A 15,526-nucleotide genomic window follows, 5' to 3' on the forward strand; every position below is an offset into this window, starting at 1 on the left:
TCACCTTAACCCACCACACTACGGATGCATGTACGAAGATCGGTCTAATGATGACAACGTATATCCACATTACCACATGAGGCCTGAGTCCCCATGTCGAAGCAAAGGTCCGTCTGAACAGCCCATAAGCTGTGAGAGCTCGTTTCATCTTTACCTCTACATGTTTGTTCCAAAGAAGTTTTTTATCTAGAGTGACTCCCAGATATTTCACTTCTTCGGAGAGTTGAAGGGCAGTATCATCTCAGGAAGGCAAAGTCCATCCAGTTTTATCCTTTTTGGGAATAAAACCATTGTGGTTTTATTTAGATTAACTGACAGACCATGTCTGAGGCACCAGCTGTCTATCAAATCAACGGCACGTTGTATATTCCTACAAACCGTTCCAAAATCCCGATCAACAGCAAGTACAGCCACGTCATCAGCATAAGCTTGAGCGTGTATTGGCAAATTTTGCAGTTCGCATAGCAGTGAGTCGATCAGCATACTCCACAGAAGTGGCGAAAGCACGCCTCCTTGGAGATAGCCCTTCGTTGCTTCCGTAGTCATGTGGCGATCGACCCCTACCTCACCACACAGCAATCTCTGCGTTAGCATAGCATGGATCCACTTAATTAAAGCATCATCAACACAATGCGCTCTGGGGGCATCACAAAGTTTTTGAAAAGGCGCACACTCAAAAACCCCTTCAATTTCCATGTAAGATACTCTGCAAAAACTATTAACTGGAAGCCGTGCTCATTATAACTAACTTCACCTATAATTAAATATCATCAACGGCTAAAATGTATCTTTGCCATAGGGAAAACTCCTTCAAAATCTCGTCCAAGCGGTAACTCAATTTCCAAGGCACTTTCTTAAGAGTAAAGTCACTAAAGAGAATTTTCTTACCCACAACACATCACCCTCGCCGCTCTTCGGGCCAGGTATCTGGTCTTATCGGTACACCTGGCGAACAAATCTCATACCCACGAACAGTAATTTCCATCGCGATTTCGCACCAGCAAGAAAAGCAGCTTTTCTCTCCCGAACAGCTGCTTTCGCCACTGATAATACGGTTCGGCTGCTACCATCGCACCAGCTCCGCGACGTAGCGGTACGTTCGCGAGTGGGTGCTCCGCTGATGTGCGGTGTCGGCTCTTGAGACACGAAAGATACTTCTGGGTTCAGTCTCGCGATTGCACTCGAACCGATTGGATTGGATTTCTGAGAAAAAACCGGGGGAAATGTCGTGTCGTGGATTCTTCGCTGTATCTTCTCGCCTCCAAGTGTTTTGCATCTGAGAAGGAATAATGTGAGGCAAGAAGTATCCGTTTCGGAGTATCTACCGCGCTAAGACAGGAACGGTAACGACCGTCGCGTTTGCGAACTGCTCGAGTGTTTTGACCTCGTTTGTGGGTTCGGATCAGCCAACGGAAAACAGGGAGACCAGGAGCAGGGATTCGCTGCGAGACTTGCAACCAGTTCCCTGGAACCCTAGCCTTAGTGACTTCAAAACAATTGCATTCGGGATTCGTCCGCTAATTTTAGATCTGCTGAAGTCCTGGACTTGGATCCAGGAGTCGAGTGTGCTCAAGGAATCGTGTCAAAGTGAAAAGTTTGAATGAAAATTAGTGAAAAGAATTGGGAATAGCTTTCAAGGAAGATATCCTTAAGGGAAAGTTGAGAGTACTCCAGTTTGTGCCAAAATATTTCAAGTGTGTCCCAGAAATGATGAAAGAGTTTGTGTAAGGATTTGGGAAGCATCCAATTGCCCCAAATTAGTGGAGATATCTTCGATTTTTACCAGTCGATCAAGTGGATTTTCTACTCTACTAAAGAAAGGAGCTCAGCAAGATGGGAACACGCACCCCGGATTGTCGCAAGTTCACCCCCAACATCTTTAACAAGAGCAAGTGCAGTCACTGCTTCCGGCAGCGTGAGGAACATAGCGCGGCTGCGTTGGAATGCAATCGGGTAAGTGGAAGGATTTAGGGTTTTGGTCGTTAGTCGTGAAGAGAAAGGTTCCTTATGGGAATCATCATAAAGGTCCTTGTGCAAATCTTGGAATATGTGGCTTCAGTATTGGTAACTACTGTGATAGTGGAGGAGGAGTATAGGCTTCTCGGGAAGTTCTGTTGAGAGCTGAGGTACGTTTTGGCAAACCGACAACGTTGGTGCGTAGGTTTGGTTGACAAACTATGCCCTTTGTAGGGGGTAAGGGCAACTATATATATTGGCAGCTAGGATTCTTCCTATATTTTTGTGGTCTACAGTTATGAGGAAATTGAACCCAACATTATGTGACTAGAGCGTTAGTATCTCGTGACGAAAGAGTCAACCAGTTCCTCAAAAATAGAACCAATTTCTAAGGTATGAAAACGGATACCTTCCCTCGTTAAAACCTACAAACAAATTCCGGTGCTGCTTTATGGCCTTATTTTCATACAAAAGCTAATTACCTTCTGCGGTCCTAAAGATACTTCTCAGTGCTCAGCAAAAACATTGATGTCTCGTCAACTGTTCAAATAGATACTTAGTTACGAAGCAGATACTCCGGATGACGTGAATCCAATTGGGTGTTGCTTTTTACGCGGTTTCGTACAATTTACAATTGTGTCGTCATATTTGTTTAGTGAGACGTATAAAGTTGTAGATTTTTTTATGAGAAGGTGAGAAGATACTTTGGAGAATTATAGGTTAAATATTGGGGGTGACAAAAGGGTAAGACTTTTTTAATCTTGTGAGTGGTTTGTGTTCAGGAGAGCTGTTAGCTTTGCTTTGTTACTGCAAGGGCAACTAGGCAGTCTAGAATCTTTGAACCCTACAGATCCTATAACCCTGGGAAGCGTAGGTTCTAAGGGTTGAAGTAAGTAATTTTGACCCAATTTTCAGATATTTTGATGGAAATTCACCCCTGCAATGTTATTCGATTTAGTAAATGAAAGTCATTGTTTTTACAACTTTGATCCCAGATAGCTGAAAATTGCTGGTTTAGGTACAATATCTTGACCGATTGCTTCGGATTAGGCTTATCAGCGATCTGAATAAATTGGGGGAGATAGATTTGGTATCTTGAGGAATTTTACTTCGTTTTCAGGATGACTTGCATACAACCCAAGATGTGGGATGAAAAAATGTTAGTGTTTAGTGGATGAAAACAGTGTACCAAATTTCACAGGGTGTACTGATCAATGAGAAGTAGATGATTCCAGCTTATCTGGCTAGGACGGACAGTATAGTGATCGAGTGACTACTGAGAAGAGTTAACCCTGCGTTTATTATCAGAAGAATGTACTGTTGTATGGTAAATTTGTTAGAACTGATCAATATCAGGTTAATTTGTGTAGAGAACCCATTCACCTATTAAGAAAAGGGATTAGTTGTTTTGCTTTTTGTCAGCAACCTTCCCTGGTCCGAACTCAAAAAAATAATCCAGACAATCATAAGCTTGCGTTTGGGTATCCTACGTATTATCGGTGTAAGCTTCCTTTTGACCCTTTGGTGGTTATTCAATGGCAGGGTCTCCACAACCAAACTATCCATTTTTTATCAAGAAATACACGCTATGTATATTCGTTAAATATGCTAGCATATATTCTTTAGCTCAATTCAGATTTCGGTTTTCTGGAGCCTTTTCCCTCAGCGGCGCAATGGTACTTACTACTCTGGAACATTTACTATGCAACGCCAACTTTATGGAGAGTAGAAGTATCCTCTCGGTTTTTATGTATTTCAAAACGTCGTCCATTAAAAAATACTCGCTTTGGGCTAACTAATATAGACTCTTTTTCATGCCTGACATTAGAGTTCCTGCAGTCCCTTTCCGCAAAACACTTGTTGAAAAGAATCTTGTGTTTTGAACATGGACTGCCACCATTATATGCGCCTGCTTTTCCTCATTTTCAGAATTTTGGAAGTAAGTTATTTGCGTTGGGATCACCAAATAATTTACCTTCTCTATTCCGGGATATTCAACCTGATAGGCATCTTCACCACTTTTCTAATTCTTCAATTTTCATCTCCTCTAGTCCAAATGTTCTTGATACTTCATGGCTAGATTAGGATATAGTGGAGTAGTTATTCCAGTGCCCTGAAATACTTACAATACCCCGCAATTTTCAGCATAGAATATTACAATATTACAATGCAAAACGGACCTCCAACCCGAGACAATGAACAATGAGCATTAAAAATATAGGAAATCGATATATTGGCTCAAGCGCCTAGGGTATGAATATTGTCAGAATACTGGATTACCCCTGATGATCTCTACATTTTTGGGGCTCACCTGATACTTTTCCTTTATTTTTGTGCTCGTGCTTTTCTTCTTTGGGAAATATCTCATGGTCCTCCGTGGACGACAGCGGTATTCTTCTTAGAATCAGTTTCTTTTCCGCATGTCTTCGTCTGGAGGTTGAACCTGGGGTGCAAGTTGAATCTCACTTGGGTTAAGCCGCTTCAGTGCCGAAAAAATTGACCCCCGGACAATAGACTTGTACTTTAGATGTTAACCTTCCTTGGTGATCGTGGTAGATTCGTATAATATTTTTTCAAAACGTGACACTTTGCCTATTTTTGAGCCTTTACAATCCTTCCGGACTTTACCCTCCCGAATATTATATCGACAGTAGGTTCAATAGTGGTACAGTCAGCGCTGGGTTCCCACTTAGTGAACGCATTTCACTCAGCACTTTCTTTGTGTTCTACCAGTTTTCAGTTTTTCCTTAGAAGCCATTTATTGAACAAGGGCATCAAATTCTAGCTTCCGCAACTTGTTAAGTTTGGAGATCTCAGATTTCCGGTTAGTCGTGCGGAAGGTCGAATGGAGCGTATTTTGAAAACATAAATAAGAACATGCCTCGCTAAGAGGTGGTTAGGAAATTTGAAAATTGACTTTCGAATCCTGGTATTATGTCGGGGCTTCGGTTACTGATCTACTGGAAATAATGAATAATCAGAAACAGAATGGTCTATTTTAAAGCTGGGGTTGGAAGTGTTAGAGCTAGACGCAATTATTCCGGCATAAGTTTCATTGTCATTCATCCTGAAAACCTCCGATAATTGTAATTAAGTAAGTTACTTCTTGTTAAGCTACAGTCGCGTAAAATACGCGGTACTGTTTATGGGTTTCCTTTCTGTCAGGGAGGATGCCGGATATTGTCAATCGTCTCCATTCTGAATAATCTAGTCAACTTCGACACAGTGATAACATCAACTCTGTCGACGGAAGAAAATGTTGACTCTGTTACAAACACGATTAAAAAGGCAACGAGAATCTTGATTACGACTGGGCCCAACTAGAGCCTATATTCCAGGAAAGTTCTGAAACTCTACAGAGGGTCTATAATACACACATCCTAATCTATGCTTCATCATCGATATATGCCTGCAATTATCAAAAAAAAAAAAAATTATAATGGGGTCTCTCATAGTTGCCTTACTAGGAAAGTTCCTGGCTCTCATCAGGTCGATTTCTATCCATGTTGCTTTCGTGCTCACCAACTAGCCTCCTGCCTTATTCAGAAGAACTCTACTGGCTGCACGGGAAATATCACGATATGAAGCAAAAAAACTATGTGGAGGTGACTACTTGACAAACAATGGACTCATACTAGTCTTTCACAAATTCAGTAGTATCATAGGCAGCATGAAAACCAACAAAGTCCCACATGTTTTCACAAATTTTTTGGTTAGAAATACCATCGGAAATATTGAATTCCACAACAGGCAATCTCACCGAAATTTGTGAGAAGGTGGCTCAAAAGTTGGAAAAGGAGGGTATGCCATCATCTCAACGGATGCTTCTGTTTTGTTTTGCCGAATTTAGAAGGACTCAACCAATACTAAAAGTTAGAATTGTATCTGTTCTGTCGGTAGAGCTGGTTGCAATTTCGTATGCCATCAAATTAGCAGCGAGTAGAAACATTATTCTCAATTCAGGGCATACAACCGAAGTATGTATAGGGAATCTGTCAACCATCTTTCCGCCCGTATGCATGATGAGGTGAGGAGAATTCACATGAAGGGTGACGACGCGATTGTGTCCTTAGCACAGTGATAATTAAACGAGAAGGCCCCCTGCAACTCCCGACGATTGGGGCTTAATGAGTAACAGCGTTCACATGGAGTGAAATGAGGCCAACAAAAGTGCCTTAATACAGACACGTTGAACATTGAATTCACAGGATGTAAATATCCTTAACGACTGTTAACCAATTCTAGTTGAACCATATCTGGCGAAAATTTTAGCAGCCTAACCGACGAGCTTCTGTGTGGTGAGAAGACGAATGACCACATAATATCTTCTCGATGAAAATATCCAGAATACAAGGATCAATATAAATTGAGTAAAAGTTTTGGTACATTGGTTGACCTTTCCGCTATCGGGACTCGACACTCTGGAAGAACCCAGTCAGGTTCATTTGAGAGGTGGAGGTGAAACTTTACCTTATACTTCATATTTCTTTTTAATGGTAGACCCAGCTAACCGGGCGGCTTTTTTGATTTTTTTCTGGAAATAGTCAACGCCCCTGCACAAAACAAGGAAGACCTTGGCCCTTCTTATCCTAACATTGGCCTTGAGGTTTGTAACTACCGATTAGCCCAGACTGTAATCTCTTTGACTACTATATATAGAGCGTAGTTGAGGTAAGATCGCTCTAAAGACCACCATCTCCGAAATAATAACCAATATGGACAAGGAGGAGTTAAAACTATTGTGTAATCGGTTACAATTCAGGTTTTGGCAAATCGGCGAAGATAACGACGGTTACAATAGATTTACCTGGATGGTTTTGTACGCGGCGAGACCAGTAATGCATATTTTCCAATGTTGATTTCTCCACCGCTATCCGTCTCTTCCTCATTTATTGGCATGTAGCGAAACTATGACTACTTTAATCTGCTATTCACATGATCTAGATTTAGTGACCAGTTCCAGGCTTCATGATATAAACTTTTGATTTCTTCAGTAATATATTAATAAATTAGTTGTTAACAGTTTCAGTTCAGACGTAGGTGGATGTGGCCCACATAACAATGTTTCCTTGAGATCGTTAGATAGATTCAAACCTGGAAATGCGATCGGAGTACATAGATTAGATAGCTAGTCCCTGCGGCATCTGATAATAATATTATGATTGCCGGTTTCGGCAATATTATTTAATCTAGAGTTAATTGACTCCCCTACGTCAGAATTGTTGAGTTGTATGAACATATTTTGCTCACCTCCTTTCACTGCTTTTGATATTGTCCTGGGTTGAAAGAGTTATCGATTGGAGATATAGTAAACCATCCACAGCCACAGTTTGGCGAACTTTTCTACTTGTATGACCCAAGCCGAGCATATGGAGCTTTTATAGATAATGACAACATTTTCCTGTCCATGTCTCTTCGGTATCTCTTCAGAATGTCAAGTCTTCTGTGACAGAATTTCTAAGTCCAAGTTGAACACTTTGTTGCTTCTGACATCCTGTAGTACTGCTTCCAAAATTATGCGAAATTCAAGGAGTTGCCGGTTACGGATGCAATAGTTCTTTCACAGATCGGATTGGACAGGGTGTTTTACTCTTATGATCCATTTTTGGAGTTTCCGTGGTATGGACCAATTTAAATAATCGGGTCGAAAGTACATCCCCGCAAATTCACCTGGAACATACGTTCCTTGTGGAAAGTCTCAATTCTTATGGTACCTGTTAACCTCCGGTGAAGTTTCACCTGTTCGTTTTCCTCGAGTACGTGCCAGTAGTATGACAAACAAAGTCGTACCCTAGTAGTTGGTACCTGATGATCCGATTTTATAACCATCCCCGTGTAGCCTTGTACGATGTTTTCAGAGTGTCTGGCAACAGAAATCTCCAGAGGAGAACACTACTACTAAGCTTTTGTCTGCCGTAGTTTCTATCTGGCTGAAGAAGGCATCCATTTCTTGTATTTTAAGCCGTTTTTTTCTCGTAGATTCAGCGAATGCGTTTTATCTATAATAGTTATGTGAACGCGACAAAATTCTTTTTTTTTTGGATACCTTCATTGATCACTCTATGTAGTAAAAATATTCTTAGTTAGTGATTTAGTTCTGGATTGGGATGAATCGATAATTGGTATTTTAGATTTTAACAAAAAGCCCAAGTAGTATTCCTGAGCGTCAGTTAGGTTTTCCAGGAAATATCATTCCTATTTTTGCTATAATTCACAAGTACACAGTTTCAGAGGTTCTTAACATATTTATGTTCTTTGTCCTGTTCACTACTTCGGAGAGCGTAGGCCATCCGCAGCATTAAGATAACTGTGCGACTAGGACGTTCCTGTTTACAGAGGGTTGAATTACTATTTTGAGGACAAGGTTTTGAGTTCAATCATGAGTTAAAATTCAGAAATTTGGTTTGCCTAATGTTGCTTCGTATATACACAAGTATTTATATCACTCCTCTCCGATTATAGTCACGAGATAAGCCTGCAGCGGCATGACAACTCCAAGCCAAACGCAAATATCCATCATCGGGACCAGAATTCGAACCTGGTACAGTTTTAAAGTTTTTGTGCATCAGAGTAAGAAATGTAGCTAGAGAGCTAGAGCTTATTAACTATTCCTGTAAGTAGATTAAATCTCATCTAAAGGGATGAAACCAGCTCAGTGAACGCGTCTCCTCCTTGCTCCCAATTTTTTTAATTTACCAGTTCACTACTGCCAGTTTCTGTTTGACAGCCATCTTTCTTTTTACCGTTGGCGTTTTTCCTATTCGGTGGCAGGCTCATCTTGATCCAAATAGAGTCGATAGATTCTCAAATCAGAATCTAGGGTATCAAGCCATCGCTTTTCCGGACGATTTTTTTGAGCACTTCACATCGATTTGAATGTTCAGACCAAACATGGCTATCGGGTTATTATGAGGGCCAATTCAATGACCATACCAAGAAAGGCAACTTTTCTACCATGAATTTTGTTACGAAGTGGAAAAGGTAAATTTCAGGCGCTGCTTAAGGTGTGCATTTAGATAATTTTTTCAGAAAATAAAATAAAACCCGTTTCAGGGATAAGCTTGAGATATGTACGAGCAGTTTCAGCAACGAAAATGTGATTAACTGAATTTTCTTTTGGAACCTCTAGATCGCCGAGCACTCATCATGTGCTAATATAACCTTTGTACCTGAAACAATTGAAAAATTCGCGATATTATATAAATTCACGAGTTGACAAAGCCTTAGAATATCATCTGGTCCAATGATTCATCCAATTCGTCCAATAATCACTAGGGAATGAGGAAGTTACCTAAGGGATAAGTGGCTTACTTGCTCTTAGTTGTGTATGACATTTCTATAGAGGTTTTAGCACTGTTTAGTCGCAATTGAGCCAACCTCTGTACCGTTTAATAACCGTGAAAAACATGGATTTACAAAAATCAACCTGAGGCCAGCCAGTAGTTGAAGCAGAAGTTTGCTTAAGTCAATCCATTGTTGCAGTATCCAAGTATTGGCAGGCTTTTCGGTTTGAAACTTAAAAGGTGGGTATCATAGTTGGATGTACGCTGAAATTAATAAAATTAAGTTCCACACAAAAAAGGAAAGAAGGTATATTGGCACTCATTCATTTGTACCTTGCCGTCTGAAAACCAAGTCAAACTTCATAACTCCTCTTTAATTTTTTTGTCGAATACCACTCAGGATTCGGTTACTACTATAGCTGCCTGAATTTAGAATTAATTTTACTTGAATTGCGATGGGAAGAAAGGGCCCTTTTTTCATTTCTTCCGCAAATGACATTTCCTGGTTTAAAAAAGTGTTTCCTTAGGTTCTTGTGCAATACCTTGAAATTCTTCAAGTGCTGTTTCTTCTATAGTACTATGAGCAGTAATAATACGAACCTGTAAAAAGGTTCTCTCTAGGTCGGTCGTAATTTGGGAGCGGCCATACTTTTCATAGAACCTTAAATTTGTGCCATCGAGGGTTTCATTCGTTGTCACTTAGGCCGATCTTAAAGCTGTATACAAAGTCCTAACTATTTCTGATTAGAATAGAAAAACAGAGTTCCGCTTATCTCTCTTTTCTACCCTTGAGGGTACCTAGTGTACGTACTCGGTAAATTATCGCCCAAGCTCAGTCGCACCGAACTAATTTTGACCACAAATTTGATCTGGCAATTGGTAAACCGAGGGTAGATCTTTCTTCGGACGTTCCCTTCCGGCTTGATGAAACTCATCGTCTTTATGATGCGTGTAAACAGATTTAGCTAGTTGTTTTTGAAATCAATAAGGATGTTGATTGCTGTGTGAGTTAGAGTACTTACTTACCTCCGCCTCAAAGACTTATTATGATAAATAGAGATATGTGCCCTGAAACATAGAGACGAATCCAACTAAATGTCATGTTAACATCTGTAATTATTTACGAAATCACAAACCCGACTCTGGAAATTGGTATTGATTTCATGTTACCACGGTTCTGCCAGGATTCCAAGATGCAGATCACAACAATTAGGCAGGATTTGAGTTCCTGGAATGAAGTAAATCTGAAATCTATTTTCGACCACTGTTTCTGCGGAAGCATCTGTACACAGTGGTTATCTTTATAATAAGGAGCACCTGCTTGCTTTTTGTATAACAAAAGACCGCTCCACACATGTGCGATGAAGGTATACTAACTGGAGAATAATAAATCGAGAAATGAGGTTTAACTAGATGCGTCTGATTCCACTTAAAGGAGTTAAGGCATACATGAGCCAGAAGATTGTAGTATGGATTCACTAAAGCCGATCCTACACAAGTTAGGTAGATTTCCCCACAGACTCTTATAATGCCTATTTTCAACTATGCTAGAAATCAAGTCAGTACAAGCCCATCCTTATAAGCTTGGTATTCCATGTATTCCGCAAAAATTTTCGATTATCTCAACATATCTCAAAGTCCATCGTTGTACCCACTGCGTTTCTACGGATCAATTGATGGTGTGAAGAATTCGACTCGGTTAGGTCGGTTTGCTTTGCAATGGTGAATTACTAAAGTTTTTCAAGTACCGAAATCAAATAAATCGTAAATTTAGTTCCAGTAAACTGAATTAGGTTATTTGTGAGGCATCACTTTGGGTCTAACAACACTTAAGCCTTCATGTTTTTGATTGTTTAAAAGATTTATTGTTGAACCATTTCCAAACATAAGCAGCTTCAAATAGCTCACGCCTCTAACCTTCAACCAATCTGTCAGGCTCTTTGATTACCTTTGTCATTTTTCGGTTATTCTGGGATGACCGTTCCGTCCTAGAGAGTTGCTTTTGGTACCCCCGAAAGGGGTAGAGGAATTTTAAACCTATAGCCTGTGGTGCTGCAGAAAAGTGACGCTGCATAGTTTGACAGGGCCCTCAGAAAAAAGAACTGTACATAATTTAATAACAGTGTAGGTCCTAGCGTCCTAATCATTTGCTCCTCAGTAAAAACGCTCTTCTATATCAACTGAGATCGGCGTTTGGTTAGATACGATGTCAATAGTTTATGGAAACAACTGAGGCTAACCTGTTTGAATTTATCAATAACACCTTAAAACTGCTGTATTTCTACTACTGGGCAAACTTGCTTTACTGTACTATGTTCCTACCCTTGTCTTGATGGAACTGGTACCATGTTTCTACCTGTCAGGATAGCTTGACAACTATCTTATAGTTGATTTGAGAAATGTTCGATTCCCTGGATTGTATTGGGACTTCAATTCATATGAGATTGTGTGCTAGGATTGGTCGATATGAAAAACGTGGAAAAGCTTAGGGCCCCCTTTAGTTAGCATGTAGGGTTCAAATAAATAGTCTTTTAGAAATAAGGATAACTTGACCAAAGAGCCGTCGACGGATTGATTCCTATTTGTAGAAGAAAACCGTTTTCCAATGTGAAGTAATCTTTGCTTCAGTAAAGATCGAGTTTATGGAGAACATGTTTCCATCAATGGTTGAAGACGCAAGTTTACTTCAGTTTGTATCTGTTTTAGGACAAGATAATCTGTTCTGGAACGTAGTTGTTCAGAAATTGTCTAATCAAGTAGGCTTGCTAAGTCTGCAGCCAATGGCTGAGTCGAATCTTTGCAAAGTAAGTTTTGTTTAGTAAAATCCCCAGATTTAACCTGCTTGTAAATCCTGCTATTAAAAACTAACAGCTCACCAATCCGAATACATAAAGAAAGCGCTGTGAAGACGTCGGTTAGAGAAGGAGATAAGTTCTAAGTGAAAATATTTTGGCCTAATGAGATGTTCCTTATCTGAAACGTTATTTTTCTCAGGTAAAGACTCTAACTGGGAATTTGAAGTCCTGTGACAATGTTTTGCCTCTAACCCCTAGAGATTGCCTTCATTTGAATAGAAACTCACAGGGCATTTCCTGATGAAAAACTTTGCCATACCGTTGGCCAACTCAGGAATGCTTTAAGTATTAGCGGTTCCCAGGACCAGAGTAAGAAACCTCTTCTCGGATTTCCCAAGCATGATGGAATTTGACTGCTTCAAAGTCAGATGTCAATCATAGTCCACAGACCTCGTTCTTAGGTTGATAAACAGCCGAATTGCCACTAGTTTCCCTTAGTTCATCTACAATGAGTTTCGCAAGAATATTGATCCTGTCATTACCTTCTGCCTGGTCTAGTAGTTCCGCCTCACTTTCAGGTAATACCAGGAAAATGGGGCATGTTTCTCCCTATTTAATCTATCCGTACTTTGGACTTACCTGGGTCATCTAGTAAAGTAGTTAGTGTACCAAATTGAGCCCATTTTGAAGCGAACATTCCTGTGTTTCTGCTATTACTGATCGAGTGATATCATCAAAATCTTCCATACCCGCGGTCAACACTGTTTACCTCAAATTTCCTAGAACCAAATTTTGAAAGCCAAACTCATCAATGAAAACATGTTTGTTTGCCATACTCCCAATTCAATATTCATTCAATTTCTCAGATACTCAGTCAGTTGTCAATATGAAGCCAAGCAAACAACACGAGATGAATCACTATTGGGACACCTAAAACCAGTGACTTCCTTGAGATCTGCACAAATACCTGGCGACACTTGTACGCCTAATTTTTTGCAACTGGAAAATTGTGTAAACATATCGAACAATATTTGCGGTTACTTTGGTAGTCATCATTTTGTTGTTTTGTAATAAGCCACATGTCGGCTTGTTATATCATCGCTGTCTGTTGGAATGATTAGATACGAGTATCGGGTATTTATCTGTTTATCGAAGTTTCAACGCGGGCTCGTAAACCATATCAGATACAATGTGCGCTCTCCAGTTTGTGGTCTGATTTGATCGGTTTCAATCAATACGATTTGACTGGATTTGTGGTCGATTTGCAGATAATTTTCGTATTAAAATCTCGTTCAGGGGTTGGGTGACAGACTACGATTCAAGACGGGTAATAAGTCCTGACTTTGCATGGTTTAATCACGTGGTGGCCATGGTTGGAGACTGTGGTTTGCGCTGACCGCTGAAAAACTCCACGTCACATGGACCCATCTCATCTACCTCTAGAGGTCGTTCACTGACTTTCCAATTCATCGGAAACCAAGCATCACCTTCCTTGGAATTCTCACCAGGTCTATCCTTCGCAGATGAAGATACAAATTGTTTAGCTCAAACTCATCACAAACAAACAACACTCACCAATATGAATTCCATCAATTTCCTGATTGTAATTTCACAATTTGGTTTTATGAATGAACGCATGCAAGTACTTCTGCGAAATGTTGGCGCCCGGTCTGGCTCCAATTTGGTATGCGGTTATACATAAATGAAAGAGCGTCATCTACAAAATTTTATGGGGGTATGACTAAGACCTTCACGTTTGGATTGGGTTTTCAATAGCAAGGCAATCTGGTATCCACATACGTACATGAGTGCATACGTAAAGTTGATAAAATTAAAAAAAAAAAGATTGGGAATTTGTGGTTATTTGATTCGTGATTTTTTCGATATTTAAGTGCTACTGGGGATTTTGGTTGGGGCTATTGGGCATGCAAGACACTTCCATGTGGTTTTAAATGAAGTAATTCCAAGTTGTAATGGTTCACTGTTTTTTATGGGTTTGCAAAGACGACACTGGTCAAATGTATCTATATATCAAGTGGTATGGGTGATGTGCACGAAATGTGAATTGCAAGGAGGACATGAAATCGATCCCAATATTATCGTCTGACTACAACAGAACCGAGTTGTAACATGGAGCCTAATATTGAACCAAAATCATGCCTTAAATGTACCGCAGAACAGAGAATTCTATGTCCTCTATTCTATGAACCATACCTATGCGTCGGGACAAGCACAAAGACTAATACAAACATCTTCGACGCAACCAGGATTGGAACTAGAATCACGAGACCCAAACACATTTTCCCCGGCGAACCTATTGGGGTGCGGGATGTGTGTGTGTGTGTGGTGGGGGAGAAGCTACAGCTTCTGAGTACTCAGGCCGTGTTGGCCCACTGTACTCACCACCCCCGTTTAACGGAATATTCCAGATTCATTAACGTATCACAGAATCTCCATTAGTGGATGTGATGCTACCCGTCGTAACTGGAGAACATCGGCACCAAAGATCTGATGCCTGGTGCGCCCATAGGCGGGGCATTCACATAGGAAATGCTTCGTGGATTCCGCTTCTTCATTACAGGGGGGACACGTATCGTCTTGAACTATTCTTATTCTGAACATATGCCCAGCTAGTGAATTATGGCCTGTCAGAATGCAAACAATATACCTGCAAGTCCTGATGCTTTTCGACAGGATAAACTGTGCGGAACGCATGTTCGGTTCTAGCAGGAAAAGTTTGTGGTGTCGAGCAGCATTTAGGCTCTACCACCTGTCATTGTGTGAAGCTTGTTCTCAGTTTTCGAAAACAGACTTAGCCAATGTTACTGATACTCCAATTTCTGGTTCCGGTCCCGGCATAGGGGAGATTGACCCCTCTTTCTCTAAAGCATTCGAGATTTCATTTCCCTCTACGCCACAGTAACCAGGTACCCAGAGTAGTTCCATTGTATTGTCTCTGCATTCCTGAACGATTTTCGAGGTGATCGAAGGACTACTCAACGCCCTCAATGGAGGTTGGCGCCCGTCAATCACCCAGTTTGCCGCCCTTAGGATCGCATAATCTTCGGCTTGAAAAACCGTTGCATATTGTCCCAAAGCAAAAGCCTACTTCTCGTTTTTATTCGAGAGATAGACTCCGGCTCCTTAACCCACTTCTGTTTTTGAGCCATCGGTATAGAAGACTTCCGTATATCGCATTCACGCATTCCTCTGGGACTTCCCAGTTCTCTCTACGCTTCAGGGTAACTTCATATCTTCTACCAAACAGATGTATGGGGACGCGAGAATCGGAAGGCATTGTAAGAACTGGTTTCAGTCCTCACAGCAACTCTTCCAATGCTCTGTGCCCCCCACATCTGTTGTTTCCCCATAGATCTCCCAGAATTAGTCTATGATCTGCTCTTATTGCAGTGCTTTGAATAAATATATCCAGGGATTGCAAATTAAGTAGTGCATTCAGAGCTGCGCTAGTTTACGGTGAAAACCTTTTTG

General features: G+C 40.7%; 1 protein-coding gene across 4 annotated transcripts in view; it reads left to right on the top strand.

The window, feature by feature from the left end:
- Positions 1-1,178: 1,178 nt before the first annotated feature.
- Positions 1,179-15,526, top strand: part of LOC119650642 (protein outspread) — a 466,010-nt gene continuing 451,662 nt past the window's right edge. For all 4 annotated transcript variants that reach the window (XM_038053565.1, XM_038053567.1, XM_038053566.1 and 1 more), the window contains exon 1: positions 1,179-1,953. In XM_038053565.1, coding sequence (XP_037909493.1) covers positions 1,834-1,953 — 120 coding nt within the window. In that variant the 5' untranslated portion in view covers positions 1,179-1,833. The remainder of the gene's footprint in view (positions 1,954-15,526) is intronic.

Source organism: Hermetia illucens, chromosome 3 (genome assembly GCF_905115235.1).
Source record: "Hermetia illucens chromosome 3, iHerIll2.2.curated.20191125, whole genome shotgun sequence".
Classification (NCBI taxonomy): domain Eukaryota; kingdom Metazoa; phylum Arthropoda; class Insecta; order Diptera; family Stratiomyidae; genus Hermetia; species Hermetia illucens.